The following is a 15,594-nucleotide window of genomic DNA, read 5'->3' on the forward strand; positions in this document are numbered from 1 at the left end:
ACTTAGTTGCTACAAATGGCTATAGATGCATAATGAAACACAGCCTTTAACTTAGTTGTTACCAATGGCTATAGATGCATAATGAACCACAGCCTTTAACTTAGTTGCTACAAATGGCTCTAGATGCATAATGAAACACAGCCTTTAACTTAGTTGCTACATATGGCTCTAGATGCATAATGAAACACAGCCTTGAACTTAGTTGTTACAAATGCCTCTAGATGCACAATGAAACACAGCCTTGAACTTAGTTGTTACAAATGGCTAAAGATGCATAATGAAACACAGCCTTTAACTTAGTTGTTACAAATGGCTATAGATGCATAATGAAACACAGCCTTGAACTTAGTTGCTACAAATGGCTCTAGATGCATAATGAAACACAGCCTTGAACTTAGTTAAACAAATGGCTCTAGATGCATAATGAAACACAGCCTTAAACTTAGTTGTTACAAATGGCTATATATGCATAATGAACCACAGCCTTTAACTTAGTTGTTACAAATGCCTATAGATGCATAATGAAACACAACCTTTAACTTAGTTGTTACAAATGGCTATAGATGCATAATGAAACACAGCCTTTAACTTAGTTGTTACAAATGGCTATAGATGCATAATGAAACACAGCCTTTAACTTAGTTGCTACAAATGGCTATAGATGCATAATGAAACACAGCCTTAAACTTAGTTGCTACAAATGGCTATAGATGCATAATGAAACACAGCCTTTAACTCAGTTGTTACAAATGGCTATAGATGCATAATGAAAAACAGCCTTTAACTTAGTTGTAACAAATGGCTATAGATGCATAATGAAACACAGCCTTAAACTTAGTTGCTACAAATGGCTATAGATGCATAATGAAACACAGCCTTTAACTTAGTTGTTACAAATGGCTATATATGCATAATGAACCACAGCCTTTAACTTAGTTGTTACAAATGGCTCTAGATGCATAATGAAACACAGCCTTTAACTTAGTTGTTACAAATGGCTATAGATGCATAATGAAACACAGCCTTGAACTTAGTTGTTACAAATGCCTATAGATGCATAATGAAACACAGCCTTGAACTTAGTTGTTACAAATGCCTATAGATGCATAATGAAACACAGCCTTGAACTTAGTTGTTACAAATGGCTATAGATGCATAATGAAACACAGCCTTTAACTTAGTTGTTACAAATGGCTATAGATGCATAATGAAACACAGCCTTTAACTTAGTTGTAACAAATGGCTATAGATGCATAATGAAACACAGCCTTAAACTTAGTTGTTACAAATGGCTATAGATGCATAATGAAACACAGCCTTTAACTTAGTTGTTACAAATGGCTATAGATGCATAATGAACCACAGCCTTTAACTTAGTTGCTACAAATGCCTATAGATGCATAATGAAACACAGCCTTTAACTTAGTTGTTACAAATGGCTCTAGATGCATAATGAAACACAGCCTTGAACTTAGTTGTTACAAATGCCTATAGATGCATAATGAAACACAGCCTTGAACTTAGTTGTTACAAATGGCTAAAGATGCATAATGAAACACAGCCTTTAACTTAGTTGCTACAAATGGCTCTAGATGCATAATGAAACACAGCCTTGAACTTAGTTAAACAAATGGCTCTAGATGCATAATGAAACACAGCCTTGAACTTAGTTGTAACAAATGGCTATAGATGCATAATGAAACACAGCCAGTAACTTAGTTGTTACAAATGCCTATAGATGCATAATGAAACACAGCCAGTAACTTAGTTGTAACAAATGCCTATAGATGCATAATGAAACACAGCCAGTAACTTAGTTGTAACAAATGCCTATAGATGCATAATGAAACACAGCCTTTAACTTAGTTGTTACAAATGGCTATAGATGCATTATGAAACACAGCCAGTAACTTAGTTGTTACAAATGGCTCTAGATGCACAATGAAACACAGCCAGTAACTTAGTTGTAACAAATGCCTATAGATGCATTATGAAACACAGCCAGTAACTTAGTTGTTACAAATGGCTATAGATGCATAATGAAACACAGCCAGTAACTTAGTTGTTACAAATGGCTATAGATGCATAATGAAACACAGCCAGTAACTTAGTTGTTACAAATAGCTATAAATGCATTATGAAGTACAACCCTTTAACTAAGTCATAACAAGTGGCTATAAATGCATTATGAACAAGGCCCAACTGAAGCTGGATTTTTCATAATAACAAATGAGATTTTGCAGCAGGATATACAAAGTCATGCATGTTTATAGAGAAAAAAGTAAATTTGGCTTACTCTGATATTCATACTGGTCCCACTTTTTAACCTAACTTGGCCCATATTCACACTGATTTTCAAAAGATCATGCTGTGAAATATTATGACTAAGTTTCTTGAATTTTTTATTTAAAAAAAAGGGATAAGAAACTTGTACAACAAATTGTTTCTTAATAATTGACCTAGTGACCTAGTTTTTGACCAGAGATGACCCATATTCACAAATGTCTATAATATCATGCTGACAAAATTCTGACTATTGTATTTATGACCTCCCGTAAGAAATTTTTGGCCCGGAATCGACACGTACTTATACTATAAGCTCCGGGCGGAGAATTTTTCCAGGCATACTTTGAATATTATAAATTAAGTGTTTGAGGTGGAACCCGGCCCGATTCCGGCCGGGTTCTTGGGGCGAAATATGTAAATGAGGTGGGACGGAATTCAAATTCCAGGCGAATTTTAGGCTATGGGCGGATTTTCATATTAAGCTTGAATTTTAGTTATGGGCGGAATTTCAGATTACGGGCGGAATTTCAGAAGTTGACGGATTTTCAGTTACAGGCGGAATTTTATTTTACGTGCGGATTTTCATACAGATGTAACATGAAGTTTAACTGATTTTAATTTTATGTGCGCAATGATTTATAGGCGAAAAAATATTTTAAAAAATGAAATTAAAAAGAAAATGTGAATAGCCATACTAAAGCTTGCTCAATTTATTCTGCATTTCAAATATTAATAACAATATAATAAAAGTTACACTATATTATCATATTGGATATAAAGTATAATTCCAGTCACTAGAACACTTCACAGTAGAATGAGTACTTCCCTATTGTTCATCAATTTATTATGTGTCAACTGTTATCGCGCATACATGGTTCTTTCAGTGGTGGCTCGATTTAATTCTTCAGGGAACTTCATGGCAGCATTTTCCGTCATAGCACATACTCTGAAAACAAGACATAGTTTTGTTATTCAACGGAAACCACAAACTTTCTTCATAAGTAAACCGAAAGTTGTTTTTTTTTCAAAAAGAAAACACCGTTATAAAAGGCAGAGTTATGAGAAGAGTGCTATAATGCTGAACTCTGTGTATGGTAAACTAAGGCTTAGGTAGATTATTTTGCACAATGACCTGTAAAAGGGTAACCATGAGTCTTCTGTCTAATGCTTATATTTTACGCAGTCGCTGATGGCGATTTTAAAGGCTTTGCAAACAGCTTGGAACCAGACCGAGTAACTCGGCGCCTGGTCAGGTTCCAAGCTGTTTGCCACTCAGTCATTATATCCCCAAAGTTTTAAGTAAATTGAAAGAAATTTAGAATAAACCAGACGACATTTTTGAGCAGACGACAATTTACCCAGCATGCAAAGGGTTAACATTATATAATATCTATGGTACATGTGGCAAGAAACATGATATTGATACCCAACCAAATATTTTGTAAAACATAAAGCATTCTTAATCTCACAGAACTATTCCTCGATGCAAATCGAACAAAATAGTTGAAAAAGTGAGAACACAGACAAACACAATATCAGAACCAGTCCTGGTAAAACGAGTAATAGAAAAGTTACCTCCATCTTTCATGACCACGTACCACTTCCAATTGTTGCTGTTGATTATCCACCAGTCTTACACAGCATATATGCATTTTATTTCACGATTCAAAATTCATAAGAAGTCAGCGTGATTTTCATCAATCACGGCTAAAGTTTCATCTTTTGGAAAATACACACAACACATACAGATTTAACCATAACGTTAGTCACACAAGGTCAAATGTTTTCTTAATAACAAATTTTAGTTATGCATTGTTAATGACGGACCGAAAGCGCTGTACAGGTATGTCTATCAGTAATGGTTTCAGTGTGGGCATCTTGAGAAACACATGACCGGAATAAATAAAGGTTAAGGTTCGCAGAAGGAAATCTGACAAGATTGGTGCAAGATAAGGCGAGTTTTTATTAACAGCTGGATCTTGTACCCCATTGATAGCCCTTGAGGCTTATCAGTGAGTCAAATATTGTAGCACAGTATTTTACACAATGGCCTTGAGTCAAGTGGAAGTTAATTATTTATAGGCGACTGGGCCGAGGTTAGCTCAATTGTTTTAAGTGATTAATGTTGTAATATCCCAACAAGTGTCATAAGCAACATTTAAAGTGGACTTTAAAGTTCATAAAAACTGAGTGTAAATGTATATCATGGGTTCATGTTTTTTTCTTAATGATTTTGACTTCCCTTTGTAGTTTATATATTTTTTTAATCTTTTATTTGAATACAAGGAGGATTCAGTGTAAAGATAATAACATGGAAGATGTTTACCTTTTACCTCGCTATGTGAAATGTAAATGATAAAGGGAACACAAACAATTCAATAATTTCTCATGACATTCGAATGATTTTGGATTTGTTGGCTGAAAAAATTAGGCTAAGTTCGAAATTACGCTCCACTAAAATGTTAAAGTAGGATATTCCGCCCCAAAAGTTGCATAGAAAATCCGAAGTACGAAATTCCGTGTCACACAAATGTTAAAGTATATAAATACGCCCGTAATTTGTTTACGCCTGGAACTTAGAATAATTTTACGCCAAGAATCTACAAGAAACATGAATTGATATCGGGCGGAATAATTATTCTGTTTATACACCAGGCAGAATTCACTGATTCCATGCCAATTCCGCCCGGAATCTGCACCTTTATTTCGTACGGGCTGTTACAAAATTGAACGCAAAACTGTTAAAGACGTCTGAACACTCTTCCTCCTGCCCAGCTGTTGCCAATCTATAACCCAGTATTTTTCAATGAAAAATCCGGGTTAAACTGTCTTATAATTGACAAATGACTTATATTTCCTTATGTAAGTTGGCAATATTTACACTCAATGGGTCATTAGAAATCAATATATTGCAATACAGTGGGGTAAAAAGTTGGTAAGCTAAATTCTTTGTTCCAATAAAATTATAGAATAAAGTCTTAACAAATCATGGCCTTCTGAGATGCAATCAACTGATTTTGAACGATGCTTGATCATGGTATAACCCTTAGTACCTAGCTGTGACAGCAAGATCTGTTTGTGTGACCTCAGCAGATGAATTCTTGTAAGCCTTCACCAGTTTGCTGTATATAGATACAGATTGGGTCTGAAAAAATGTTTTCAAGAGTGTAAGTTTATCTGCTGAACAACAACAACATTCAATTAAATGGATTTCATTTGAATTCCATTGCGAATATGGCAATCAGATAAATCATGATTATTTTTGTCAATCTTGGCTGTAAACATGCCCAGGATGTTCTAAATTGTTTTTCCCTAGTTCAGGCTTAAATGGCTGTTTGCTAGACAGGTAATTGTTGGCCAACAATCTATTGCTGAATTGACTGTTTGCTGGTAAGTGTTTGTAAAGTTTATGTTGAAGTGACTGTTTGCTGGTGCTTGTTCACAAGAGTTAGTGTTGAAGTGACTGTTTGCTGGTTTGCGTTCACAGAGTTTATGTTGAAGTGACTGTTTGCTGGTTTGCGTTCACAGAGTTTATGTTGAAGTGACTGTTTGCTAGTTTGTGTTCACAGAGTTTATGTTGAAGTGACTGTTTGCTGGTTTGTGTTCACAGAGTTTATGTTGAAGTGACTGTTTGCTGGTGTGTGTTCACAGAGTTTATGTTGAAGTGACTGTTTGCTGGTTTGTGTTCACAGAGTTTATGTTGAAGTGACTGTTTGCTGGTTTGCGTTCACATAGTTTATGTTGAAGTGATTGTTTGCTGGTTTGTGTTCACAGAGTTTATGTTGAAGTGACTGTTTGCTGGTTTGCGTTCAGAGTTTATGTTGAAGTGACTGTTTGCTGGTTTGTGTTCACAGAGTTTATGTTGAAGTGACTGTTTGCTAGTTTGTGTTCACAGAGTTTATGTTGAAGTGATTGTTTGCTGGTTTGCGTTCACATAGTTTATGTTAAAGTGACTGTTTGCTAGTTTGCGTTCACATAGTTTATGTTGAAGTGATTGTTTGCTGGTTTGCGTTCACATAGTTTATGTTAAAGTGACTGTTTGCTGGTTTGCGTTCACAGAGTTTATGTTGAAGTGACTGTTTACTAGTTTGTGTTCACAGAGTTTCTGTTCAAGTGACTGTTTGCTGGTTTGCGTTCACATAGTTTATGTTGAAGTGACTGTTTGCTAGTTTGCGTTCACAGAGTTTATGTTGAAGTGACTGTTTGCTGGTTTGCGTTCACAGAGTTTATGTTGAAGTGACTGTTTGCTGGTTTGCGTTCACAGAGTTTATGTTGAAGTGACTGTTTACTAGTTTGTGTTCACAGAGTTTATGTTGAAGTGATTGTTTTCTGGTTTGTGTTCACAGAGTTTATGTTGAAGTGACTGTTTGCTGGTTTGCGTTCACAGAGTTTATGTTGAAGTGATTGTTTGCTGGTTTGTGTTCACAGAGTTTATGTTGAAGTGACTGTTTGCTGGTGTGTGTTCACATAGTTTATGTTGAAGTGACTGTTTGCTGGTTTGCGTTCACAGAGTTTATGTTGAAGTGATTGTTTGCTGGTTTGTGTTCACAGAGTTTATGTTGAAGTGACTGTTTGCTGGTGTGTGTTCACAGAGTTTATGTTGAAGTGATTGTTTGCTGGTTTGTGTTCACAGAGTTTATGTTGAAGTGACTGTTTGCTGGTTTGCGTTCACAGAGTTTATGTTGAAGTGATTGTTTGCTGGTTTGTGTTCACAGAGTTTATGTTGAAGTGATTGTTTGCTGGTTTGCGTTCACATAGTTTATGTTGAAGTGACTGTTTGCTGGTTTGTGTTCACAGAGTTTATGTTGAAGTGACTGTTTGCTGGTGTGTGTTCACATAGTTTATGTTGAAGTGACTGTTTGCTGGTTTGCGTTCACAGAGTTTATGTTGAAGTGATTGTTTGCTGGTTTGCGTTCACAGAGTTTATGTTGAAGTGACTGTTTGCTGGTGTGTGTTCACAGAGTTTATGTTGAAGTGATTGTTTGCTGGTTTGTGTTCACAGAGTTTATGTTGAAGTGACTGTTTGCTGGTTTGCGTTCACAGAGTTTATGTTGAAGTGATTGTTTGCTGGTTTGTGTTCACATAGTTTATGTTGAAGTGACTGTTTACTAGTTTGCGTTCACAGAGTTTATGTTGAAGTGATTGTTTGCTGGTTTGTGTTAACAGAGTTTATGTTGAAGTGACTGTTTGCTGGTTTGTGTTCACAGAGTTTATGTTGAAGTGACTGTTTGCTGGTTTGTGTTCACAGAGTTTATGTTGAAGTGACTGTTTACTAGTTTGTGTTCACAGAGTTTATGTTGAAGTGATTGTTTGCTGGTGTGTGTTCACAGAGTTTATGTTGAAGTGACTGTTTGCTGGTGTGTGTTCACAGAGTTTATGTTGAAGTGACTGTTTGCTGGTTTGCGTTCACAGAGTTTATGTTGAAGTGATTGTTTGCTGGTGTGTGTTAACAGAGTTTATGTTGAAGTGACTGTTTGCTGGTGTGTGTTCACAGAGTTTATGTTGAAGTGACTGTTTGCTGGTGTGTGTTAACAGAGTTTATGTTGAAGTGACTGTTTGCTGGTTTGCGTTCACAGAGTTTATGTTGAAGTGACTGATTGCTGGTTTGCGTTCACAGAGTTTATGTTGAAGTGACTGTTTGCTGGTTTGTGTTCACAGAGTTTATGTTGAAGTGACTGTTAGCTGGTTTGTGTTCACAGAGTTTATGTTGAAGTGACTGTTTGCTGGTTTGCGTTCACAGAGTTTATGTTGAAGTGATTGTTTGCTGGTTTGTGTTCACAGAGTTTATGTTTAAGTGAGTGTTTGCTGGTTTGTGTTCACAGAGTTTATGTTGAAGTGACTGTTTGCTGGTTTGTGTTCACAGAGTTTATGTTGAAGTGTTGAAGTGACTGTTTGCTAGTTTGTGTTCACAGAGTTTATGTTGAAGTGATTGTTTGCTGGTGTGTGTTCACAGAGTTTATGTTGAAGTGATTGTTTGCTGGTTTGTGTTCACAGAGTTTATGTTGAAGTGATTGTTTGCTGGCGAGTGTTTAAGGAGTTTATGTTGGAGTGACTGTTTGGTGGTGAGTGTTCACAGAGTTTTATGTTGGGGTGACTGTTTGGTGGTGAGTGTTCACAGAGTTTATGTTGAAGTGACTGTTTGTTAGTTTGCGTTCACAGAGTTTATGTTGAAGTGATTGTTTGCTGGTTTGTGTTCACAGAGTTTATGTTGAAGTGACTGTTTGCTAGTTTGTGTTCACAGAGTTTATGTTGAAGTGATTGTTTGCTGGTGTGTGTTCACAGAGTTTATGTTGAAGTGATTGTTTGCTGGTTTGTGTTCACAGAGTTTATGTTGAAGTGATTGTTTGCTGGCGAGTGTTTAAGGAGTTTATGTTGGAGTGACTGTTTGGTGGTGAGTGTTCACAGAGTTTTATGTTGGGGTGACTGTTTGGTGGTGAGTGTTCACAGAGTTTATGTTGAAGTGACTGTTTGCTGGTTTGCGTTCACAGAGTTTATGTTGAAGTGATTGTTTGCTGGTTTGTGTTCACAGAGTTTATGTTGAAGTGATTGTTTGCTGGTGTGTGTTCACAGAGTTTATGTTGAAGTGATTGTTTGCTGGTTTGTGTTCACAGAGTTTATGTTGAAGTGATTGTTTGCTGGTTTGTGTTCACAGAGTTTATGTTGAAGTGATTGTTTGCTGGCGAGTGTTTAAGGAGTTGATGTTGGAGTGACTGTTTGGTGGTGAGTGTTCACAGAGTTTTATGTTGGGGTGACTGTTTGGTGGTGAGTGTTCACAGAGTTTATGTTGGGGTGACTGATTATTGGTTTGTGTTCACAGAGTTTATGTTGAAGTGATTGTTTGCTGGTTTGTGTTCACAGAGTTTATGTTGAAGTGATTGTTTGCTGGCGAGTGTTTAAGGAGTTTATGTTAGAGTGACTGTTTGATGGACAGTGCTCACAGAGTTTCTGTTGGAGTGAATGTTTGCTGGTGAGTGTTCACAGAGTTTATTATATAATGACTAATTGGTGGACAGTGCTCACAGAGTCTATCCTGAAGTGACTGTTTGGTGGTAAGTGTTTACAAAGTTTATGTTGGAGTAACTGTTTGGTGGTAAGTGCTCACAGAGTTTATGTTGGAGTGACTGTTTGGTGGTGAGTGTTCACATAGTTTATGTTGAAGTGACTGCTTGCTGGTATGTGTTCACAGAGTTTATGATGGAGTGACTGTTTGCTGGTGAGTGTTCTCAAAGTTTTATGTTGGAGTGTCTGTTTGCTTGGTAGAGTTCACAGAGTTTATGATGGAGTGACTGCTGGTGAGTGTTCACAGAGTTTTATGTTGGAGTGCCTGTTTGCTTGTAAGTGTTCACAGAGTTTTATGTTGGAGTGCCTGTTTGCTTGTAAGTGTTCACAGAGTTTATGATGGAGTGACTGTTTGCTGGTGAGTGTTTTCTGAGTTTATGTTGAAGTGACTTTTTGCTGGTGAGTGTTCAGAATTTATATTGGAGTAAATGTTAGCTGGTGAGTGTTCACAGAGTTTATGTTGCAGTGACTGTTTGGTGGTAAGTTCTCAGAGTTAATGTTTTTAAGTTGAAGTGACTGTGTGGTGGTGAGTATTCACTGAGATTGTGTCAGAGTGACTGTTTGGTGGTGAGTGCTCATGGAGTTAATGTTGGAGTGACTGTTTTGTGGTGAGTGCTCACAGAGTTTATGTTGGAGTGACTGTTTGGTGTGGAGTGTTCACAAAGTTTATGTTAGAATGACTGTTTGGTGGTGAGTGCCCACAGAGGTTATGTTGGAGTGACTCTTTGGTGGTGAGTGTTGACAGAGTTTATGTTAGAGTGATTTTTTGCTGGTGAGTAATACTTATTTCATGTTGGAGTGACTGTGTGGTGGTGAGTGCTCACAGAGTTTATGTTGGAATGACTGTTTGGTGGTGAGTGTTCACAGAGTTTTATGTTGGAGTGACTGTTTGGTGGTGAGTTTTCACAGAGTTTTATGTTGGAGTGACTTTTTGGTGGTGAGTATTAACTGAGATTATGTCAGAGTGGTGAGTAGCCCCAAAAAAGTCTTGCTAAAGCTTCGATAAACATTAAAGCTTTAAGCTTAGCTAAAATACATAACATAATTTGCCGCAAGAATCGCAGAGTTCCTGTAGTAAAAAACACAATTTTTGAAGAAGAATAGTTCATAGTTGTCAATGAAATGACTGTGTGTTGGCCAGAAATAATCCTACCTTTGCCTTACTGGTGATTTGGTCTGGTTTTTTAACGACTGTGCTGAGTGTAAGACTGAGAGCATTTACTATCTGTGCATCCTTTGCATCTATCTCACTCAGCTTGTTGATTACATGGCCGCGTACCTGGACAGCAGAACAAGATTGGTTTGACAGACAGTTTATTATCGAATGTCAAACATATGAATCCACATTATTTATAGCTTATTAAAGACATTTTGGAGGGCTGCAAATGAGACAACACCAGGCAATTAGAAATTGTAGCCAATTATTTTCTTGTATGAGTTAGAAGAAAGCAGCAGCCTTTCTCTTTACTTTCATTGGTCGAAATTAACACAAGCCCACATTAGCCCTGCACTAGGAAAATATCTTCTGCGCTTGCTCAAATTCTGAATTTTATATAACAAGGCTTGTTAAAAACTTTAATGCCAAGCAATAGTACAAGAATTTGGGGCTTGTTCAACTTAAAATTACTCTTAAGTTAAGCATTGTCTTCAGTTTTGCTGCAATGTTCATACTAAGTTTCATAATATTGACTAGCTCGCCATCAATCCTAACAAAAGTGATTGGTCAGAAACCATTATTCTAATTTTAGTAACCTTGACCCCAACATCCTCAAAAACAATTTCAAGCTAGCTATTGACAAAAGCTAGCTACCCAAGTTTCATCACTATCCATCAATCCTAACTTAAGTTATATGGCGTTATATAAGTTTATCATAACATATGAGTATCACTTTTAAAGATGAGTTTGATGTATTGTATGTCAAATTATTTATATGACTATACTGCCAGCAGAGCTATTGAAAGTGTTTTCTTAGTTGTTAGCGGACTGTGCACGAGAATTTTGAGTAATCCCCCTAAGCCAATACATTGTTTTTAGAAAGGCCATGATAATAATCTTATGTTTATAGTTCAGATTTTTTTTCCTTTTAATCTATTTATAAATCTGTATTTATTTATTTATGAATGCATTTATTTGCTCACTAATATATGCAAAACACTTATTGTTGTGTAAGTCAGATACAGTTCCATGTTTTTTCTTCAAAAGTGTCCTCTAGCAGATGCAGGAAACGCAGCGTTTCGGTAGGACGAACACCAACTTTATTCTCGGTTTCGCCTCGGACAAAATTCGTGTTCGTCCTAGAGAAACCGCTTCTTATGTCTGTAAGAGGAAACTTTTGAAGAAAAACTCAAACTGTATCTATTACTTACCTCTGCAGTTTGTATTGTATGTTTAGGTTGACCTGAAGGATCAGGTGCCTCGTCCAGATTTATCATATGTACACAGCTTGTTAATTTATGTAGTGAATCTGTAAAAAACAGATCAGGAGATGTTTCTGTTTGTCTGCACCTTACTAGTCAACATTATGTAAAAAAAGTTAAAAGTAAGAAAGCTTTACAAAAACATGTTTGTTTGAGGTTACCAAACCCAGGAAACCAAATAAAAACCACCAACCCTGGAAAAAAAGAAAAAAAAGAAGCCTTCTCATTATGAACACAACTTTTTTTTATAGATATATTATTAACTAACATTATATTTTTCTTCATAACAACAGCAATATACGAGTGACATTTGCAAAAAAGAGGGCTATTAGCAAAAACAAGAGCCGTCGTAAGACAGCGCGCTCAACTACGCCGCTTTGACTAAGAATACAATAACGATGTAATAATACCAAGTTTGGTCTCTTTATGTCAAACCTAACTAAAATTATTTGATACCCAAGGTGACATTGATGCTGCCCTCCCACCAGCCCACCCAAACAATGACGCAAGTCATTCAAATAACTTGATTTCCCATTATGAAAATGTGGTTAAGAATATACAAATATGCCTTTCAAAGGAAATTAAAAAAAAAAATCAAAAAAAAATATTCAAGGGCCATAATTTGTATTTAGGCTTAAAACAGAGTTATGTTTCTTGTTGTAAGATGGTCGTAAATAATTTTGAATTTTATTAAGTGCATTTAATGAACGGTATGGAAGTTTTTTTATTAAAATCCCAACTTGCCTTTAACTTTTACTTGCCTAAAACTTTAACCTAAGTCAATCAGGGGCCATAACTTGTATTATTGAGGATATGGAGTTATGTAACCTCATCGGGTGATGGTCCTAAACAATTGTGTGACGTATTAAGTCAATTGAACAAAGGATATAGAAGTTATTAATAAATATCCCAACCTGCCCTAAAACTTTAACCTAAGTTCCATAGTCAATCAGGGGCCATAATTTGTATAAAAGAATAATATGGAGTTATCTAACCTCATCATGTGATGGCCCTGAACAACTGCGTGAAGTATTAAGTCAATTGAATGAATGGTATTGGAGTTTTAAGTGAAAATCCCAACTTGCCCTAAAACTTTAACCAGACGCCGACGCTGGGGTGAGTAGTATAGCCCACCTATTCTTCGAATAGTCGAGCTAATAATGTCTTAATTAAAGCATATTTGAAAAATAAATAAATCACAACCTGCCCTACCTAATAATTTGGGGATATTACCCTTAACAAACAATTATTCTTTAAGGCCTTAACAAAAGCGTCGAAGAGGGAACTTAAATGCTTCTTCTTTTTCTTTTGAGCAAGGGGCAGAACTCCATAGGAAAGCAAGAGTTATCACTCCTCCTGTATGTGAACATAATTGTCTCTTGTAACATGTGTACAAAGTTTCAGCTGAATATCTAGAAGTGATGGTTTTTAGAGTTTGCCAATAATTTTTTGCACAAAATCGCTGATGGCGACAAGACCTGGCCCCAATTTCTCGAAACTTCTTAAGTCCCTTATAACAGGATTAAGCTAATCTCACTATTTTTGTTGTTCTATAAAATGTGTTATATTTGCTTCTTCAATAATTTTTTTAGAAATTATGTAGGAAAAATCTGTATGTTAATCAGAATAAACCATTTTTCATTTATCAAAATCCATTTTCAGTATGTATTTTGGCTAATTGAAATAAGCGACTTAAGACTGTTAAGCTTAAGAAGTTTCGAGAAATTGGGGCCAGGGCTATAAGACCCCAAAAACTGGAAAGAAGATTTTTTTTTTAGCCAAATACTTGAATGTTTTTTTTTTTTAGACATTGTCAATATCATTTGCACAACAACGTCGCCGATGCCGACAAGACCAGGGCTTTTAATAATAAGACCCCAAAAACTGGACAAATTAAGAATATTTTCAAGACACAAGAAATTTTGCATGAGAAGATCCTTACTGTACAATGAGTCTGAATCATTAAAAGACAATTCGTTTGTGACATCATCTATCTTGTGAACCATTTCTTCAGTTAACGCGGGTGGATCCTTCACCTGTTCAATTATAGTTAGAAAACATGATTCAATATACAATGGAAACTGCAAGGACAGTCCAGCCAAGCAGCCAATCAATAACACACCAACTGCCATGAATGTGAAACTATTACAAAACAAATAGCTTTACACCGGATAATGTTTTGTAAAATTGGGAGCTGGTTAAGAGACAATTTATGGATGACACTGTGAAAATGTCTTAGTGCCAAAGTTTGTTTTTTTAATTAAGTCACCTTTAACAAGATTAATTATTTTCAATGTATACGGGCGAGTGTCTTTTTTCGCTAATTTGGACCCCAAAAAGGTAAATTTGCTTCTGAAGGGGGGTGGCATAATTGTGCCTTCTCCCCCTGGGTTACATTTTTAAATGAAAAAAGCTGTAATAATGAAAGAGTTTACTTTCTTTATTGGTTTTTAGCATTTAGCAAAAATTTATGACTCTTCTTGTCATTTGAAAATAGTAGTCTGAATTTATGCTAGATTTGAAATTAACAATCTGAATGAAAAAAAAAATGTGGAAATATCAAACCCTTGAAAAATCTAAATAGCCTAAAATGGCTGTCATTTTATTTTATTAAGTGGCTATACAATAGTGTGTGACATCACTGCTTTACTACAAATACCTGCAGTATAATTAAGTGAATATATGCTCACCAAATCACCTGCAGTATAAGTGAATAGCATTGTTATATATATATATATATATATATATATATATATATATATATATATATATATATATATATATATGCTCACCAAATAACCTGTGGTTTAAGTGAATAGCATTGTTATATATATATATATATATATATATATATATATATATATATATATATATATATATATATATATATATATATATATATATATATATGCTCACCAAATAACCTGTGGTTTGAGTGAATAGCATTGTTATATATATATATATATATATATGCTCACCAAATAACCTGTGGTATAAGTGAATAGCATTATTATTTATATATATGCTCAGCAAATAACCTGTGGTTTAAGTGAATAGCATTGTTATATATATATGCTATGTATATATTTATATAAATACAAACATACACATGCTAGTTACTGAACTGCTAATATCCTGCTGCTTGTTTCCGTCCTAATATAGGAAACATTATTGTTCATACATAGTACATTTTATTTTTTTACTGAGTATATTATGAATATAAATATGACCTGTGCTTGAAAGCGTGTTTCCCACACAACGTCGCCGTAATATGTAACAGCGTAATGAAGTTGCAAGATGAAGTCTTCCTCTGGTTTACCGGAGATCAGCACCAAGTCCGTCATATTACAACTGCTCCCAATATTTGCCATCACCTCTGAAATGGTTATTCATATAACTTATCTCAATATAGCTAAGTAATTAATTTATCACTAAAAAAAAATGCAAGTTGACCTACATCTACAGGCCTTTTTTATAGTTCCAACGGGTCTGACTATTGGACCATTTTCCCTAGCATAACATATGATAATTTTCCCAATCTGTAGAAAAAAATCCCAATCAAAAGTAAAAAAAACATAATTTTTGTATATATATATATATTTTTTTTTTTAAGTTAAAAAGTAATTTTACCTAAAATGGTATATTCAAAATCCTGATGAATTGTGTGATGTTAAGTTTTGTGGATTATTGAATTCAGAATTCAATTTTCATCATATTCAGATTAGTATATATATATGCAATATATATTCTCATGATATTTATACTCACACAGATTGATATTTCAGCCATTTCAGGTCTTTTGAAATGGAAAAGAAACTAATATTTCAATAA

At 35.2% G+C, this 15,594-nt stretch overlaps 2 protein-coding genes across 2 annotated transcripts in view; both read right to left on the reverse strand.

The window, feature by feature from the left end:
* LOC128226312 (polycystic kidney disease protein 1-like 2) overlaps positions 1-5,367 on the reverse strand; it is a 64,690-nt gene extending 59,323 nt beyond the window's left edge. The window contains exon 1 of the mRNA XM_052936199.1: positions 5,340-5,367. The gene's annotated coding sequence lies outside the window, so the exon portion shown is untranslated. The remainder of the gene's footprint in view (positions 1-5,339) is intronic.
* The window catches only part of LOC128226323 (neurogenic locus notch homolog protein 1-like), a 63,016-nt gene continuing 50,566 nt past the window's right edge, over positions 3,145-15,594 (reverse strand). The window contains exons 12-17 of the mRNA XM_052936209.1: positions 14,994-15,139; positions 13,706-13,799; positions 11,713-11,810; positions 10,499-10,624; positions 5,340-5,431; positions 3,145-3,232 (exon numbers count right to left, since the gene is read on the reverse strand). Coding sequence (XP_052792169.1) covers positions 3,145-3,232; positions 5,340-5,431; positions 10,499-10,624; positions 11,713-11,810; positions 13,706-13,799; positions 14,994-15,139 — 644 coding nt within the window. The remainder of the gene's footprint in view (positions 3,233-5,339; positions 5,432-10,498; positions 10,625-11,712; positions 11,811-13,705; positions 13,800-14,993; positions 15,140-15,594) is intronic.

The sequence above is a fragment of the Mya arenaria genome, chromosome 1 (genome assembly GCF_026914265.1).
Source record: "Mya arenaria isolate MELC-2E11 chromosome 1, ASM2691426v1".
Taxonomy (NCBI): domain Eukaryota; kingdom Metazoa; phylum Mollusca; class Bivalvia; order Myida; family Myidae; genus Mya; species Mya arenaria.